Raw genomic sequence first — 13,200 nt, forward strand, 5'->3', positions numbered from 1 at the left:
GCTCCAAGACATTTGACCCTCTATTGACTCCATAGCAAAACAAGAATGATTTAGCCGATGTTTAAAAATAACGTTTTCATGTGAAAGCTACTTGTTTAAATGTCTTTTACCTACACCAGTCCTTATGGGATGATTACATGAGAAGAATTTTAAAGTGCAATATCTTAAATCTCCAGTAGGGGTCACTGCTCAATAACAGTTGACAATGTGCAGCAGCTTTAGCCCAGTGATTCAGATCATTTCTTTCCATTAAAAGACAGGAACAATGTAGATGGATTTACTAATGATCTTCCCTATTGATATGAAGTTAGGCTTGTCATTATGAACATGAACTCATGAGTGTCCAAACACCTGTCTGTGGGTAAAATGCAAAGAAACACAAAAGGTAATATACATAAGGTTAAAGCTAGAAAACCAGCTGTTTTGATAAAGATGAAAAGGCAGACATAATTTGAAAGGTGTGTAACTTAAAAAAAAGAGAATTGGGTTCCCCACAGTGTCTTTGTGCTAACAATCCTTACATAATGAGCCAAAGGTGAGTATTTGAATACAATGATTTTATTGACAAACAGTTGTAAAATGCATTATTCTACCATGGTCAGAGTCGGAAAAAAATCCATTGTTTGAACCAACGCTGAGGCTACTGTTGTGCAGGGTTTGGGAATAGCTAATTTGTAAAAGTAGTTTTAATTTGTGATAGTTACTGTGAATTGAAATCAGAATCACACATTTTGTAGAAAAATACTGGAGATCCAATGATTTCCCAATGTGTAAAACAGTCTGGAAATTGTGCAAAGTGTATATTTACTACATATCACACATTTAAAAGAAGTGAAAATAAGAAACCAAAAAGAATAAATTATATTACAATTATCGGTATTGATTGCATTTGAAAGCAGATCACCAGCGATCTGTAACAAATTAGCAACCCAACCCTGTTGTTTTGTAAAATGCACGTTAAATACATTTTTCAAAATGTTCTTTGGCAAACTTTTAAATTAGCACACATTTTCAAAAGATGCATCGTAACTTAAATCTAGAATAAGAAATAGATATCACAGATTTGAATGAGGAAGCTAGTGTCGACTAGCTGAAGAAAAAGTGCTGAAGAGACTTCATGTTCACACAGCTGCTGTAATGAAGTGGGGGGGGGGGATGCAGAAAGGCACAGAGTGGGTTTCCTCCATCACGTCTTCACACCTCCAGTTTGAACTGGAAAGAATTGGTGCTCCATTTGTTCGTGTCACAGGTGGGCATGGTGCGCTCTGTGAAGGTCACGTTACCCGCTGCGTCTATCAGGATAATTGTGTTGGTCCTTAAGGGGGCAAGGAAACAGGAAACAAGCAAACAAACACAAGGAATCACTAACAGAAGCACAGGCAGGTGGCAGGATAACACTGAGGACAACTGGGATCATTTTGGAGTAAAAAAAAAAAGTGAAATTGCAGGTATTTAGTAAACACCAGGAAAGGAATATCCATTAATCATCACGGGAAATCGCCAACCTTTAAAGCGAATGAAGATTTAAAGGTTCCCTATAATACTCATTTTCAGGTTCAAAGTAGTATGTAGTGTCTCTACTGGGACATGTCTTCTTGCTTTAATGTTCAAAAGCTCTTTATTTTTCTCATACTGCCTGTGCTGCAGCACCTCTTTTCACCCTCTGTCCGAAACCTCTGAAGGGAACACAGAGATTTTAGCCTCTGCAGACCATTTACATGCACATAAACCAATATAACACACCACAGGAAAGGGAAGGTCCCCAAAAAGCATACTCATGCCCCTATTATGGCTCACAATGTGTTTACTACGTCACTGAGTGGGAAGGGGTAGAGATCAGTTTGAAATGTCGCCTAGCTAAAGGACACTCTTATTTGTTAACACCACACACACTTGTAATGGGTTGTTTCCGGTGAATGTCACATGGTGTGGTTAATGGTATTTAGGGCACTGGGTGTATATGGAGGTTTAGCAGCATGACAATGGGGGTGAGCTTAGTTCTGATATCTTTTGTTGACCGTATGATTCTGTTTATTTATTGTTTTGATTTACAATATTAAATATCCTTGAAACGTTGAGTTCAGTACAGACGTTATTATTTATACGCGTCACTTCAATGAGCGAGGTTTAGCCTTAGGTCCCGTATTCAATGGGAATATAGCCGCCACACACTGACCCCGTGACCTTTTAGACTCTGTGTTCTCCGTGTCCCTGTGAGTCAGCCCTGGTGGAGAGAAACACTGAGAGAGGACAGAGAATTCTGGTGGAGGTGGAAGACACTGACCTGGTGCCGTAATGAGGGGTGCGGACACACACTGCGGACTGAGCCTGCAGGATGGGTTTAGTGTACCCAAAACCCTGACTCTCCTGAGCTGGATCAGGGGCGTTCCTGTTCAACAAACACATAAAACACATCTTTAACAAGCGTTATGATTTAGTACATTTTTCTGGTATCAGTACTTTACTCTACTATTTACAACTTTTTACTTTGACTTCTTACATGTTGAACCCAAATACCTGTACTTTCTACTTCTCTCATTTTCCAAACAGGCTGGTTCCTTTAGTCTGAATGTGTGTTTGGTGGCGTGATCATTATTATTTAGAGTCATTGCGTGACTAGTGATTTGAACACGATCCGTGTATCCATCATTTCCTGGTCTTCTCTAAAGAAGAGGGACCAATGAAAACGTTGTCATGTTGCCGTTGTTCAGCATGGAAACATTCATTAGCTAACAATGACATTATTGTTCTATTAATATAAAGGGAGGTCAGGTACTCTTTAAAACAGCTGCTAGTTATGGGTACTTTTTACTGAAGTACATTTCAAAGCCTCTTTACTTTGACTTGAGTAAAGAAGTTTAGTCAGTACTTCTACTTTCACCAGAGTATTTTTAAACATGAGTATCTGTACTTCTACTTGAGTAAAGGATGTGTGTACTTTTGCCATCTCTGCATGGAGTATAGATGTATATAAGTCAATGATCAACCAATGCATGATATCCCAAAAGTACGTAACGTACTAATAATACTTGCACAATCTGCCTTGTCCTTGTCCTACATTTCAGTCTCACCTCAAATGAACTTAGCTGTTTGCAAACTTTCTCTCAACTCTCAGCTAAAATGTGTTTCTGAAAATATCTCATGCAGAAAATAGGTCATGCAGTTCAGTCTTGATGTCTTTTATACATAAACAGAAGTTCCTTACACACTCATAAGGTTGTTGTGTTGACATACAGTACTGAATGATGCTAATACATTTTAAGTTAGAAAAAGAGACAAAAGACAATTTGAGATTTCACTCTGCTGCAACTGTCTGTTCTCAGTTGGTCAATTCATTTTAGAATTGTGGGTCTAAATGTTGTAGGATTTGCCATTGGTTCTATAAGTTATGAACATTTAATGATTCAATATTCATTTGTTGAGAAATTAGGCTGTTCATTTTTGAAGCTGTGGAACAGAAATAAAAAAAATATATGAAGCAAGATGAAAACTGAACTTTTAAAAGTTAACAGCATGTCACTTTGTATTTACAACATGGCAGTGGTATCTTTTTTCTCATCTAACTCTTTTCCATCAATATATCATAGGTCTCAGATATATACAAACATGTCTCTGAAGTGTTTGGCTCCAAACACCAAACAGATCATTGCAGCACTACCCATAATCCCCTCTGTTTCAGCCCTGTTTCCAAAGTGCTGATTCCCTGTCTGTTACTTTAGATGAAAATAAGGAGCCCCTCCCCACGCCCCTCTGAGAGAGATTTGGTTACAAAGAACTCAATGGTGCTCTAGGAGGAGATTCAGGTGATAAGGTGGGGGGGGGGGGGGGGGGGGGTTGGCTAATGGTTACACAAGCCAAAACATCGTTATGACATCATAAAGTGGCCAAAATCTGATCAGCTCATTTTCAGACAGGTTTTTATAGAAATGGATCAAAAAGAGAGAGAATCTTTGTTCCTGAAACTTTCAGAGTCTCTTTCCACAGAGGGGACACATGTTGATGTAGAAGAGACATGAAGAAGAGGGGAAACATGTTGATGTAGAAGAGACATGAAGAAGAGGGGACACATGTTGATGTAGAAGAGACATGGAGAAGAGGGGACACATGTTGATGTAGAAGAGACATGAAGAAGAGTGGACACGTGTTGATGTAGAAGAGACATGAAGAAGAGGGGACACATGTTGATGTAGAAGAGACATGAAGAAGAGGGGACACATGTTGATGTAGAAGAGACATGAAGAAGAGGGGACACATGTTGATGTAGAAGAGACATGGAGAAGAGGGGACACATGTTGATGTAGAAGAGACATGGAGAAGAGGGGACACATGTTGATGTAGAAGAGACATGGAGAAGAGGGGACACATGTTGATGTAGAAGAGACATGAAGAAGAGGGAACACATGTTGATGTAGAAGAGACATGAAGAAGAGGGGACACATGTTGATGTAGAAGAGACATGGAGAAGAGGGGACACATGTTGATGTAGAAGAGACATGGAGAAGGGGGGACACATGTTGATGTAGAAGAGACATGAAGAAGAGGGGACACATGTTGATGTAGAAGAGACATGGAGAAGAGGGGACACATGTTGATGTAGAAGAGACATGGAGAAGGGGGGACACATGTTGATGTAGAAGAGACATGAAGAAGAGGGGACACATGTTGATGTAGAAGAGACATGGAGAAGAGGGGACATATGTTGATGTAGAAAAAGTGGATTTTGCATAATCGGTGACCTTTAAGTAATACATTGGTTTGTTTTTAGTTTTTGGCCTAACATAACATCATGAACAAGTGTTATCAAAGGCAACTCATCCATATCTAACCCAGAAACAGCTGATTTTACTATTATACGATTATTCATAACGCAAATTAAATAAAATGTGTTGTTTTGCCGTGTGAATCTACAGCTAGAGCAGGGGTGTCAAGCTCAAATACACAGTGAGCCAACATTTAAAAATGGGTACTAGTCGAGGGCTGGACTGGTTCAATGTTTATTGCTAAACTTATTGAAATGAACTTATTGCACATATTAAACCTGGAACTAACAAAGCTTAAATGATTGCCTATAAAAACAACATTAAACATGAAATAAAAGAAAAATCAGTTGCATTCATTTCTTATGGCTCTATCTGATTACATTGTTCCAACAACAGCTTCAAAAAAACAATTTCCCTCAAAGAAAAACCAAACATGCCCTGTTGCCTCAAGAAAAAAAGGGGAAAAAGGAAACATCCATTTAAACTCAGCTTGCTCTGTGATGCACACGAGTTGAAGCCATATACTTGGCATCTCATCTACTAATAGTAATTAGAAATTATCCTGCTGGCCGAAATTAAATCCACCGCGGGCCAAAGCCTTGAGTTTGACATGTATGAGCTGTCACTCCCTAGAGGAGAGGTTTATTGCCTCATAAGTGAAGTTATAAGTTAGCAAAATCAATCAAATGTAAGTCAATTATGCTACAGCCTACATGACAGCTTTCCAGAGGGTTTCATTTATTTTGTTAGCAGCTCATTCCTTAAAACAGAAGCCTCAGATTGCTTATCATAAGAGGAAATAGGAGGGGTCTATTTTCAAGGTTGTTATTCAAATAAGTTATTGGGCTTTTTTCTTATCAACTTAAATTAGTTTGAACATAATTTTCGACTTTATTTGACAGAAAGTGGGCTTATTAACTCATGAACACTACTGTGTAATATATGTTTACAGATATATTTAAGAAGTACAATACAAGACAAGCTCAAGTTTCATTTGTGGGTCGCATCCCATTATAGTTTGGACACCCCTGAGCTAGAGCAGGGGTTCCCAAACTTTTTTTTTTTTTGGATTTCAAGAAGCATATAGAACAAACAATGGATGTATTCTATGAACATTTATCCACGCTGAAAGTAGATTGAGATGTGTTAGGAGTGAGATAGAGATTATTATCTAATATATGCATCCGATGAAGCATTGCATGAAGTCTGTTGATGATCAGAGGCTGTTGTTGGGGCTGACCATGCAGGCCTCACAGAGTTAAACTTGGGCCTGCGACCATTGTTTAACTTTATTTTGTTTAGAAAATCCACAGCGGAGGTTTGTTTCGTACTACATGCGGTGTAATTTGCATATCTCTCTGTAGTCTGTTGTCTCGGACATAGATGTTTTTTTATTGGTTAAGTGTCCTTGCTATGAAAAAGTTTGAGAAACACTGCACTAGTGGATTGTCAACGGGGGGAGCCTCTCTGCGGGGAAATTATTCAGATGGCTAGTCCGTCTCTAAAAAATGTCTATGCAAACATTATTATCAATAATAATTTGTATTTTGTAATCATCTCGCGACCCCCACTTTGGGAACCGCTGAGCTAGAGGATTTTTTATTGGGCGTGGACAACTCACAGTTCCTCGTTATTGAGCACGGTCAGCAGCTCCTGCACGAGTCCATCGCAGGACAGCGCCTGGTCGCTGATCACGCTGCTGAAGTGACGCTTGCCTTTCAGCAGCTTCCTCCATGGAGTATCCAGCAGAGAATTACTCAAGCCATAGATTCCTGCTGAGGGATAAAGAACAAATACAATATATACTCTCTAGTGAGCTCCGATGGTGACCATGGGAGGATAGATAGACAATCTGAGAGCAATTATCATCATGAGGACGACGGGAGAACATGGTAGGTTGAAAGATATGATGTGAAAGGATAGTTTCTACAGCAACCGTAGTAAAAACACAGACCTGCTTTCAGATGGATGGGTTCAGGGCTGCCTCTGTTTCCATAGTAACACACAGTGTCTTGTTTGGCTCTACATGGGACACAGGAAGATGGAAAATTACAGATTGCAGTCAGTGATTATTAAACATGTACAAATGATGAGGGCTGTGGTGAGAGTCACAATGATGGAAATAGACGCAAATACAGTAAAGGTCCTGTCAAATGAGTGCTCAGGGGTGAAGAGCAAACAAAAGTGCCGCCTGCTGTCTTCTCCAATAATTGATTTTGGTGGAAAATAGGAATTGAGAAGCTATTGATTTGGAGAGGTAATACAAACGGGGAAATACCTAAAACTTTCTGCTCATTTTCAGGTTATTATTTGTATTTTACGTAATGTCTCCATGCTTTAATGTTCAAAAAGCTCTTTATTTGTCTCATACTGCCTGTGCTGCAGCACCTCTTTTCACCCTCTGTCTGAAACCAGAGCCCAGTCTGCTCTGATTGGTCCGCTGGCCAGCTCTGTTGTGATTGGTCAACCGCTTGGAGATTTCCTACAATGTGTTGGAGCGCTAGCCAATGGCAGATAGATACAGATAGTGATGTAAATATGTTAAGGAAGTAAACAAAGGAGTCCAATGGAGGCGTTTCAGGCGGGGGTGGGGGGGGGGGGGGGGGAGTGTGGAAGAGAAACTCCCTCTGGAAAACTGGAAACTCCCTCTGGAGAGAACACAAGGATTTTAGTCTTTGCAGACCATTTACATCAGGGGTCTCAAACTCAAGGCCCGGGGGCCAAATCCGGCCCGCGACTTCATTGTATGTGGCCCCACAAGAGCATGCAAAGATTATAACGTTTATTATACGGTCACATGCCACTTTACAGAAGCAGGTTGCCCATAAACTACATGTCCCACAATGCATCTCGTTTTGTGACATGCGCACTGAAGAGACTTGCAATTATTTGCCCTGGACTTCTGCTTTCAGACGTAGTTATATTAAGTTATTATCCTATCCAATAATAATCCAATTCAGAGGCAATAATGTAATATAATACATTATTTTATATATATATTATATAATTATATTGTTACAACCGGCCCTTTGAGTGCAAACCTTTATGCGAATGTGGCCCACGATGAAATTGAGTTTGACACCCCTGATTTGCGTGCACTAAAACGTATGTAACACACTACGGGAAAGGGAAAACCCACGGACATCATAATAGGGCCCCTTTACTGTAACAGCAGCATTTCAATCCCTCCTCAATGTTTTACCCCTTAATTTTTACTCAAAATGAATGCTAGAAATTAGTGCTACAAACAACTTTGACTACCACAAAACCATTTAGTCGTCTCTGTGTAAAATCCTCAGTTGGAGGGAATTTATTCAGTCTGAGAAATCTGTCTGACATCAAGGGCATCTTTGACGGCTTTGGTTCAGGAGTGAATATTAAATTATGACCAGATCCTTTGAACCGGCAGGGGAATGATTTTTTTGATGTCAATTTTTTGACAGCCATATAGCTGTGGCATCAGTCAATCTGAAATGTGGCGCAACACTGCTTCAACATCTACAGGGAAGTTTCCCAGTCAAAAGCTTGAAAGACAGGAAGGGTATACGCCGCTGGGCTCAAAGCTCTGCCTCAAACTTTATTTTATTTCTGGTTTCAAAAAATCTGAAATGAATATAAGCCTTTGGAGAATATCATCTCTCACCATGACCGGGAAAACCAACTAACAAATATTTATCATTCATAAGCCGTCAAATAATCGATTTGCTGATACAAAGGAAATTCAATCACCACTGAGTATGAAGCTTAAAAATGTTAAAGCCACTTAAATGTTTGCAGCTTGTCTCTGATTTATATATTACCATGAATTGAATATCTTTTGAATTGAATATCTTTTGAATTTTCAAAAGCAATTTTAGGATGTCACAAAGGATATTGTATTATGCTAACTTTTATAAAACTGATCTTTAAATTGCTTCAAAACAGATTACATCAAAATTGTCCTTATTGTAATTGCGTCTCGTTTTCCTCCACTTATTATAATGGCAACAGTGAGAAATGTAATCTGTAGTTGGAAATACACACATGATCACATGCACTACCAGGACCTGTAAATGCACTATCATCACTTCCATCCACTACAAATGATCTGTGATAGACTCGTTTACACACAAACAGTCGCCCGTGTGCAGAGGTCATCCTTTATTGTTGACACACTCCGTCCTCCGTATTTCCCCGAGCAGATCGTTACTAAACGCAGGACAAAACAAGTCCAAGCAGCTGTCAGAGAATCCTAAAAGCCGTACACCATCTCTCCGACAACAAATCAAAGAGCTTAATATCGTTTTTCAACTTGTACCCAAACCCAGTTAATCAGTCTGAACAAACAGCTGCTTCGCCTGCGTTTCTATGGCTACTGTGAACACAGCAGCACCGGCCAGTGTTGACTCTGGTGATAGCAGTCGCTCCGCACTCATGCATGAACACAGCAGAGGGGAACAGATGGCACTGAAACCTAGAGGGAGACTGAAGAATCCGTAAAGCTTTTAACCTGTTGTTGCAAAATGTCTGAAATACTACACAAGGCGTGTAAGGAGGTTTTTGGAGAGTTAAGGTGGAGTTAAGGAGGTATTTAGAGAGTCAATGAGGTATTTTGGAGACTTAAGACGGCTGAATTCTGGGTGAAAAAAGTTGGAATTCTGGGGGGGTGGGAAAAGTCTGAATTATGAGGAAAGATCTGAATTATGGGAAAAAAAGTCTTCTGCTGGTTTGTTTAATAATGTCATGAGTGATTTCTGCCAACATGGAGAATTAACATTGAGTCAAGAGGCGCGCTCACACCGCGGTACTTTTCCGACTTTAGTTCCAATATAGTTCAGAAATGTCGCGTTCACACCAAAAAGAGGCGGAACTAAAATTAGTTCATCTTTTTTACCCCCTTTTCCGTCCCTGCTAGAGAGCAGGGACTTTCGTGGGAGAAACATTTTCCTATGTTTGATTGGCTGGGCGGATTGCAAACCATGCCCCGTAAAACTCCAAAACAGTGTTGTGAAGCCGCCATTTTATTATCCTCGCATTGCATTATTAGCATTAGCATTAGCCCTACGCAGAAACGCAGAGAGACTAACTTATGGTAACACAAAAGAAAACATGGGAGCGGTGGAGATGAGGAGGTGTCGGCGTTCTGGCGATTTACTCGGAAGGCTTCAGTAGAAGCTGCTGGGAGTCCCAGCAGCTTCTACTGAAGCCAGTCCCCAACTCCGGGGACTTCCGGCCGGGGACTTCGGGTGGCAGTATACACCGTGAAGTTGTTTGCGGCCTGCCAGTAAACCCAAAGCAGAAGAAGAAGAAGTGACGTCAGTGGCTTTATTTGCCTAATCCTTCCCCAGGGATGTATTCATGAGAACTAAAGAGTTCTCATTAACTAAGTTCTGATGAACCTTTGTGGGAAAAGTACTGCGGTGTGAAAGTGCCTAAGGAGGTATTTTGGGGACTTAAGAAGGCTGAATTGGGGGGGGGGGGGGAGTCTGAATTATGAGGAAAGATCTGAATCATGGGAAAAAATAGTATTATGCTGGTTTGTTTAATAATGTCATGAGTGATTTCTGCCAACATGGAGAATTAACATTGAGTCAAGAGGCGCGTTCACACCGCAGTACTTTTCCGACTTTAGTTCCAATATAGTTCAGAAATGTCGCGTTCACACCAAAAAGAGGCGGAACTAAAATTAGTTCATATTTTTTACCCCTTTTTCCGTGGGAGAAACATTTTCCTATGTTTGATTGGCTGGGCGGATTGCAAACCACGCCCCGTAAAACTCCCAAAAAGTTTTGTGAAGCCGCCATTTTATGATCCTCGCATTGCATTATTAGCATTAGCATTAGCCCTACGCAGAAACGCAGAGAGACTAACTTATGGCAACACAAAAGAAAACATGGGAGCGGTAGAGACGAGGAGGTGTCGGCGTTCTGGCGATTTACTCGGAAGGCTTCAGTAGAAGCTGCTGGGAGTCCCAGCAGCTTCTACTGAAGCCAGTCCCCAACTCCGGGGACTTCCGGCCGGGGACTTCGGGTGGCAGTATACACCATGAAGTTGTTAGCGGCCTGCCAGTAAACCCAAAGCAGAAGAAGAAGAAGTGACGTCAGTGGCTTTATTTGCCTAATCCACCCTCAGGGATGTATTCGTGAGAACTAAAGAGTTCTCATGAACTAAGTTCTGATGAACCTTTGTGGGAAAAGTACTGCGGTGTGAAAGCGCATCAGGAGGTATTTTGGGGACTTAAGAAGGCTGAATTCTGGGTGAAAAAAGTCTGGATTCTGGGGGGGTAAAAGTCTGAATTATGAGGAAAATAAATCTGAAATATGGGAAAAAAAAGTTTTATGGTAGTTTGTTTAATAATGTCACGAGTGATTTCTGCCAACATCTATATCAAATAATTCCCAGATCCTTTAACCTTCACAAGCAAAGTGGGTTTATACACACTTTGCTTGTGATATGCATCAAATCGCAGCAACAGCAAGTGGAGGATTTGCAGAGAGATTGGCTGTATTTTGTGTTTTTTGAAAACCAGCTAAGGTATCGAAAGTCCCGTCAGGTGGGCTGAGGGTTGATTTGGGCTGAGACGAGGAAACAGCGGGAGGTGGCGGCCACGGTGCAGAGAGAGAGTAAAAAAAAAACAGGCTTTTTCAGATCTCAGTGAGGGAGGTTAATCAGTATTCTGTCTGGGAGACGATCTAATGAAGAGTCCTCTGTACTGAGGAGCAGTTCCCCATCGCCAGCTGTGGTGGAGTTGCCTGGAGATGGTTGGATGAGCTTTCCACATCATCAGTACTGAATGTCGATGGGGATATCGGTGGGGGCTCCTGGGTAGAGACACGGTGTACTTTCGTACCCGATCACACACAAATCTGCATGTACACACACATATGCAGTCCTCAAAGGCATGGGAAGGCCCTTTGTCCAATACTTTGGTTTCTAACTTTCAAAATAGACCTTCAAAACTCATCATATTCCTATCAGAGAGAGATGCAAAAGTCATTGTTTTTTGTTTGATTGGTGGAAAGAGAAAACAATGGACTTTTAACATATAATTTGCTACAAGGTGGTGCCTCAGCAGCAATTTGATTTTGAGTTTAACTTTGTTCTTCGTTTATGGACAACTTGCTTTTGATTAGATATTTTTGATTCAAACAAATATTCTCACTGAGAAGGTAGTTGTATAGTTTGCAGGTTAAGCAGTTAGCAAAAAATAAGCATTTGGACAAATTGTTATTTGGGCCCAGAAATGTTCCTCCAAATTTGGTGTTGGTTCATTTTTTTTTTTAACAGCTTTTTTTTTTGGTTTCAGCTTATAACTTATCAGGGAGATACTTCAATATATATTTATTGGCAGCTAAATGGTCCCATATGTAAACCAGCTAGTCACCTATTTTGTCCGTTTGCTAACTGCAGCTGGCAGGTTTTCAGCTTTTAAATCTAAGGATGTGTTCAGACAAAATGGGACTGTTAGACACAGCAGAATGCCAATAAAGCCTATTATCTATTATATATTGAAAGATGGGAAATGTGCTAGGCTTACTTGAATGAAAATGTATCTATGTCTGATAACTGCAACTCCCTCCTGGCTGGTCTACCTGCATGTGCCATCCGACCTCTGCAGCTCATCCAGAATGCAGCGGCTCGTCTGGTCTTCAACCTTCCTAAATGTTCCCACACCACGCCGCTCCTCCGCTCCCTTCACTGGCTTCCACTCCAAGACACTGGTACTTGCGTACCATGCTGCGAATGGATCTGGCCCTTCATACATCCAGGACATGGTTAAACCGTACACCCCAGCACGTGCACTCCGCTCTGCATCAGCCAAACGGCTCGCTGCACCCGCACTGCGAGGGGGACCCAAGTTCCCATCAGCAAAAACACGTGGGTTTGCTATCCTGGCTCCAAAATGTTGGAATGAGCTCCTCATTGAAATCAGGACAGCAGAAAGCTTACACATCTTCTTCAGACTGAAAACTCATCTCTTTAGACTCCACTTCGAGCGATACAATGACAATGAAAACAAAAAAACGCACTTACATATTAACAAAGCACTTATATACTAACAAAGGACTGGCTTATCTAAAGCCAGTTGAGTAGCCCTTGAAATGTTTGGCTCTATGAAACGTATGATGATGATGTATGATGTAGATATATGATTCTGTTTTCTTCAAGTTTGTATTTTGTTGGTCGAATGCACTTATTGTAAGTGGCTTTGGATAAAAGCGTCAGCTAAATGTAATGTATATCAAAATGTCCCTTTTTTCAAAACTTTGGTTTGTAACTTTCAAAATACACCTTCAAAACTCATCATATTCCTGTCAGCCTCAGCTGTACTTTGTGCCAGTTCAAATGACAAAACATAAGCATGCTAACTAAGAGGGTAAACAAGATGACATCTGGTAAACGTCAGCATGTTAGCATCGTCATTGTTAGTCTTGATATGTTGAACTTTCTTTCAACGTCT

The 13,200-nt window shown here is 40.7% G+C and overlaps 1 protein-coding gene across 2 annotated transcripts in view; it reads right to left on the reverse strand.

Annotated features, from left to right (window-relative positions):
- Positions 1 to 536: 536 nt before the first annotated feature.
- Positions 537 to 13,200, reverse strand: part of tango2 (transport and golgi organization 2 homolog) — a 35,780-nt gene continuing 23,116 nt past the window's right edge. Inside the window, exons 7-10 of one of the 2 annotated variants that reach the window (XM_079690469.1) lie at positions 6,715 to 6,782; positions 6,382 to 6,532; positions 2,285 to 2,389; positions 537 to 1,315 (exon numbers count right to left, since the gene is read on the reverse strand). In XM_079690469.1, the coding sequence (XP_079546595.1) occupies positions 1,195 to 1,315; positions 2,285 to 2,389; positions 6,382 to 6,532; positions 6,715 to 6,782 (445 nt within the window). In that variant the 3' untranslated portion in view covers positions 537 to 1,194. Of the gene's footprint in view, positions 1,316 to 2,284; positions 2,390 to 6,381; positions 6,536 to 6,714; positions 6,783 to 13,200 lie in introns of both variants that reach the window. The other variant, XM_079690468.1, reaches the window with a different exon arrangement.

The sequence above is a fragment of the Notothenia rossii genome (assembly GCF_949606895.1).
Source record: "Notothenia rossii genome assembly, chromosome: 6".
In the NCBI taxonomy this organism is placed as follows: Eukaryota; Metazoa; Chordata; class Actinopteri; order Perciformes; family Nototheniidae; genus Notothenia; species Notothenia rossii.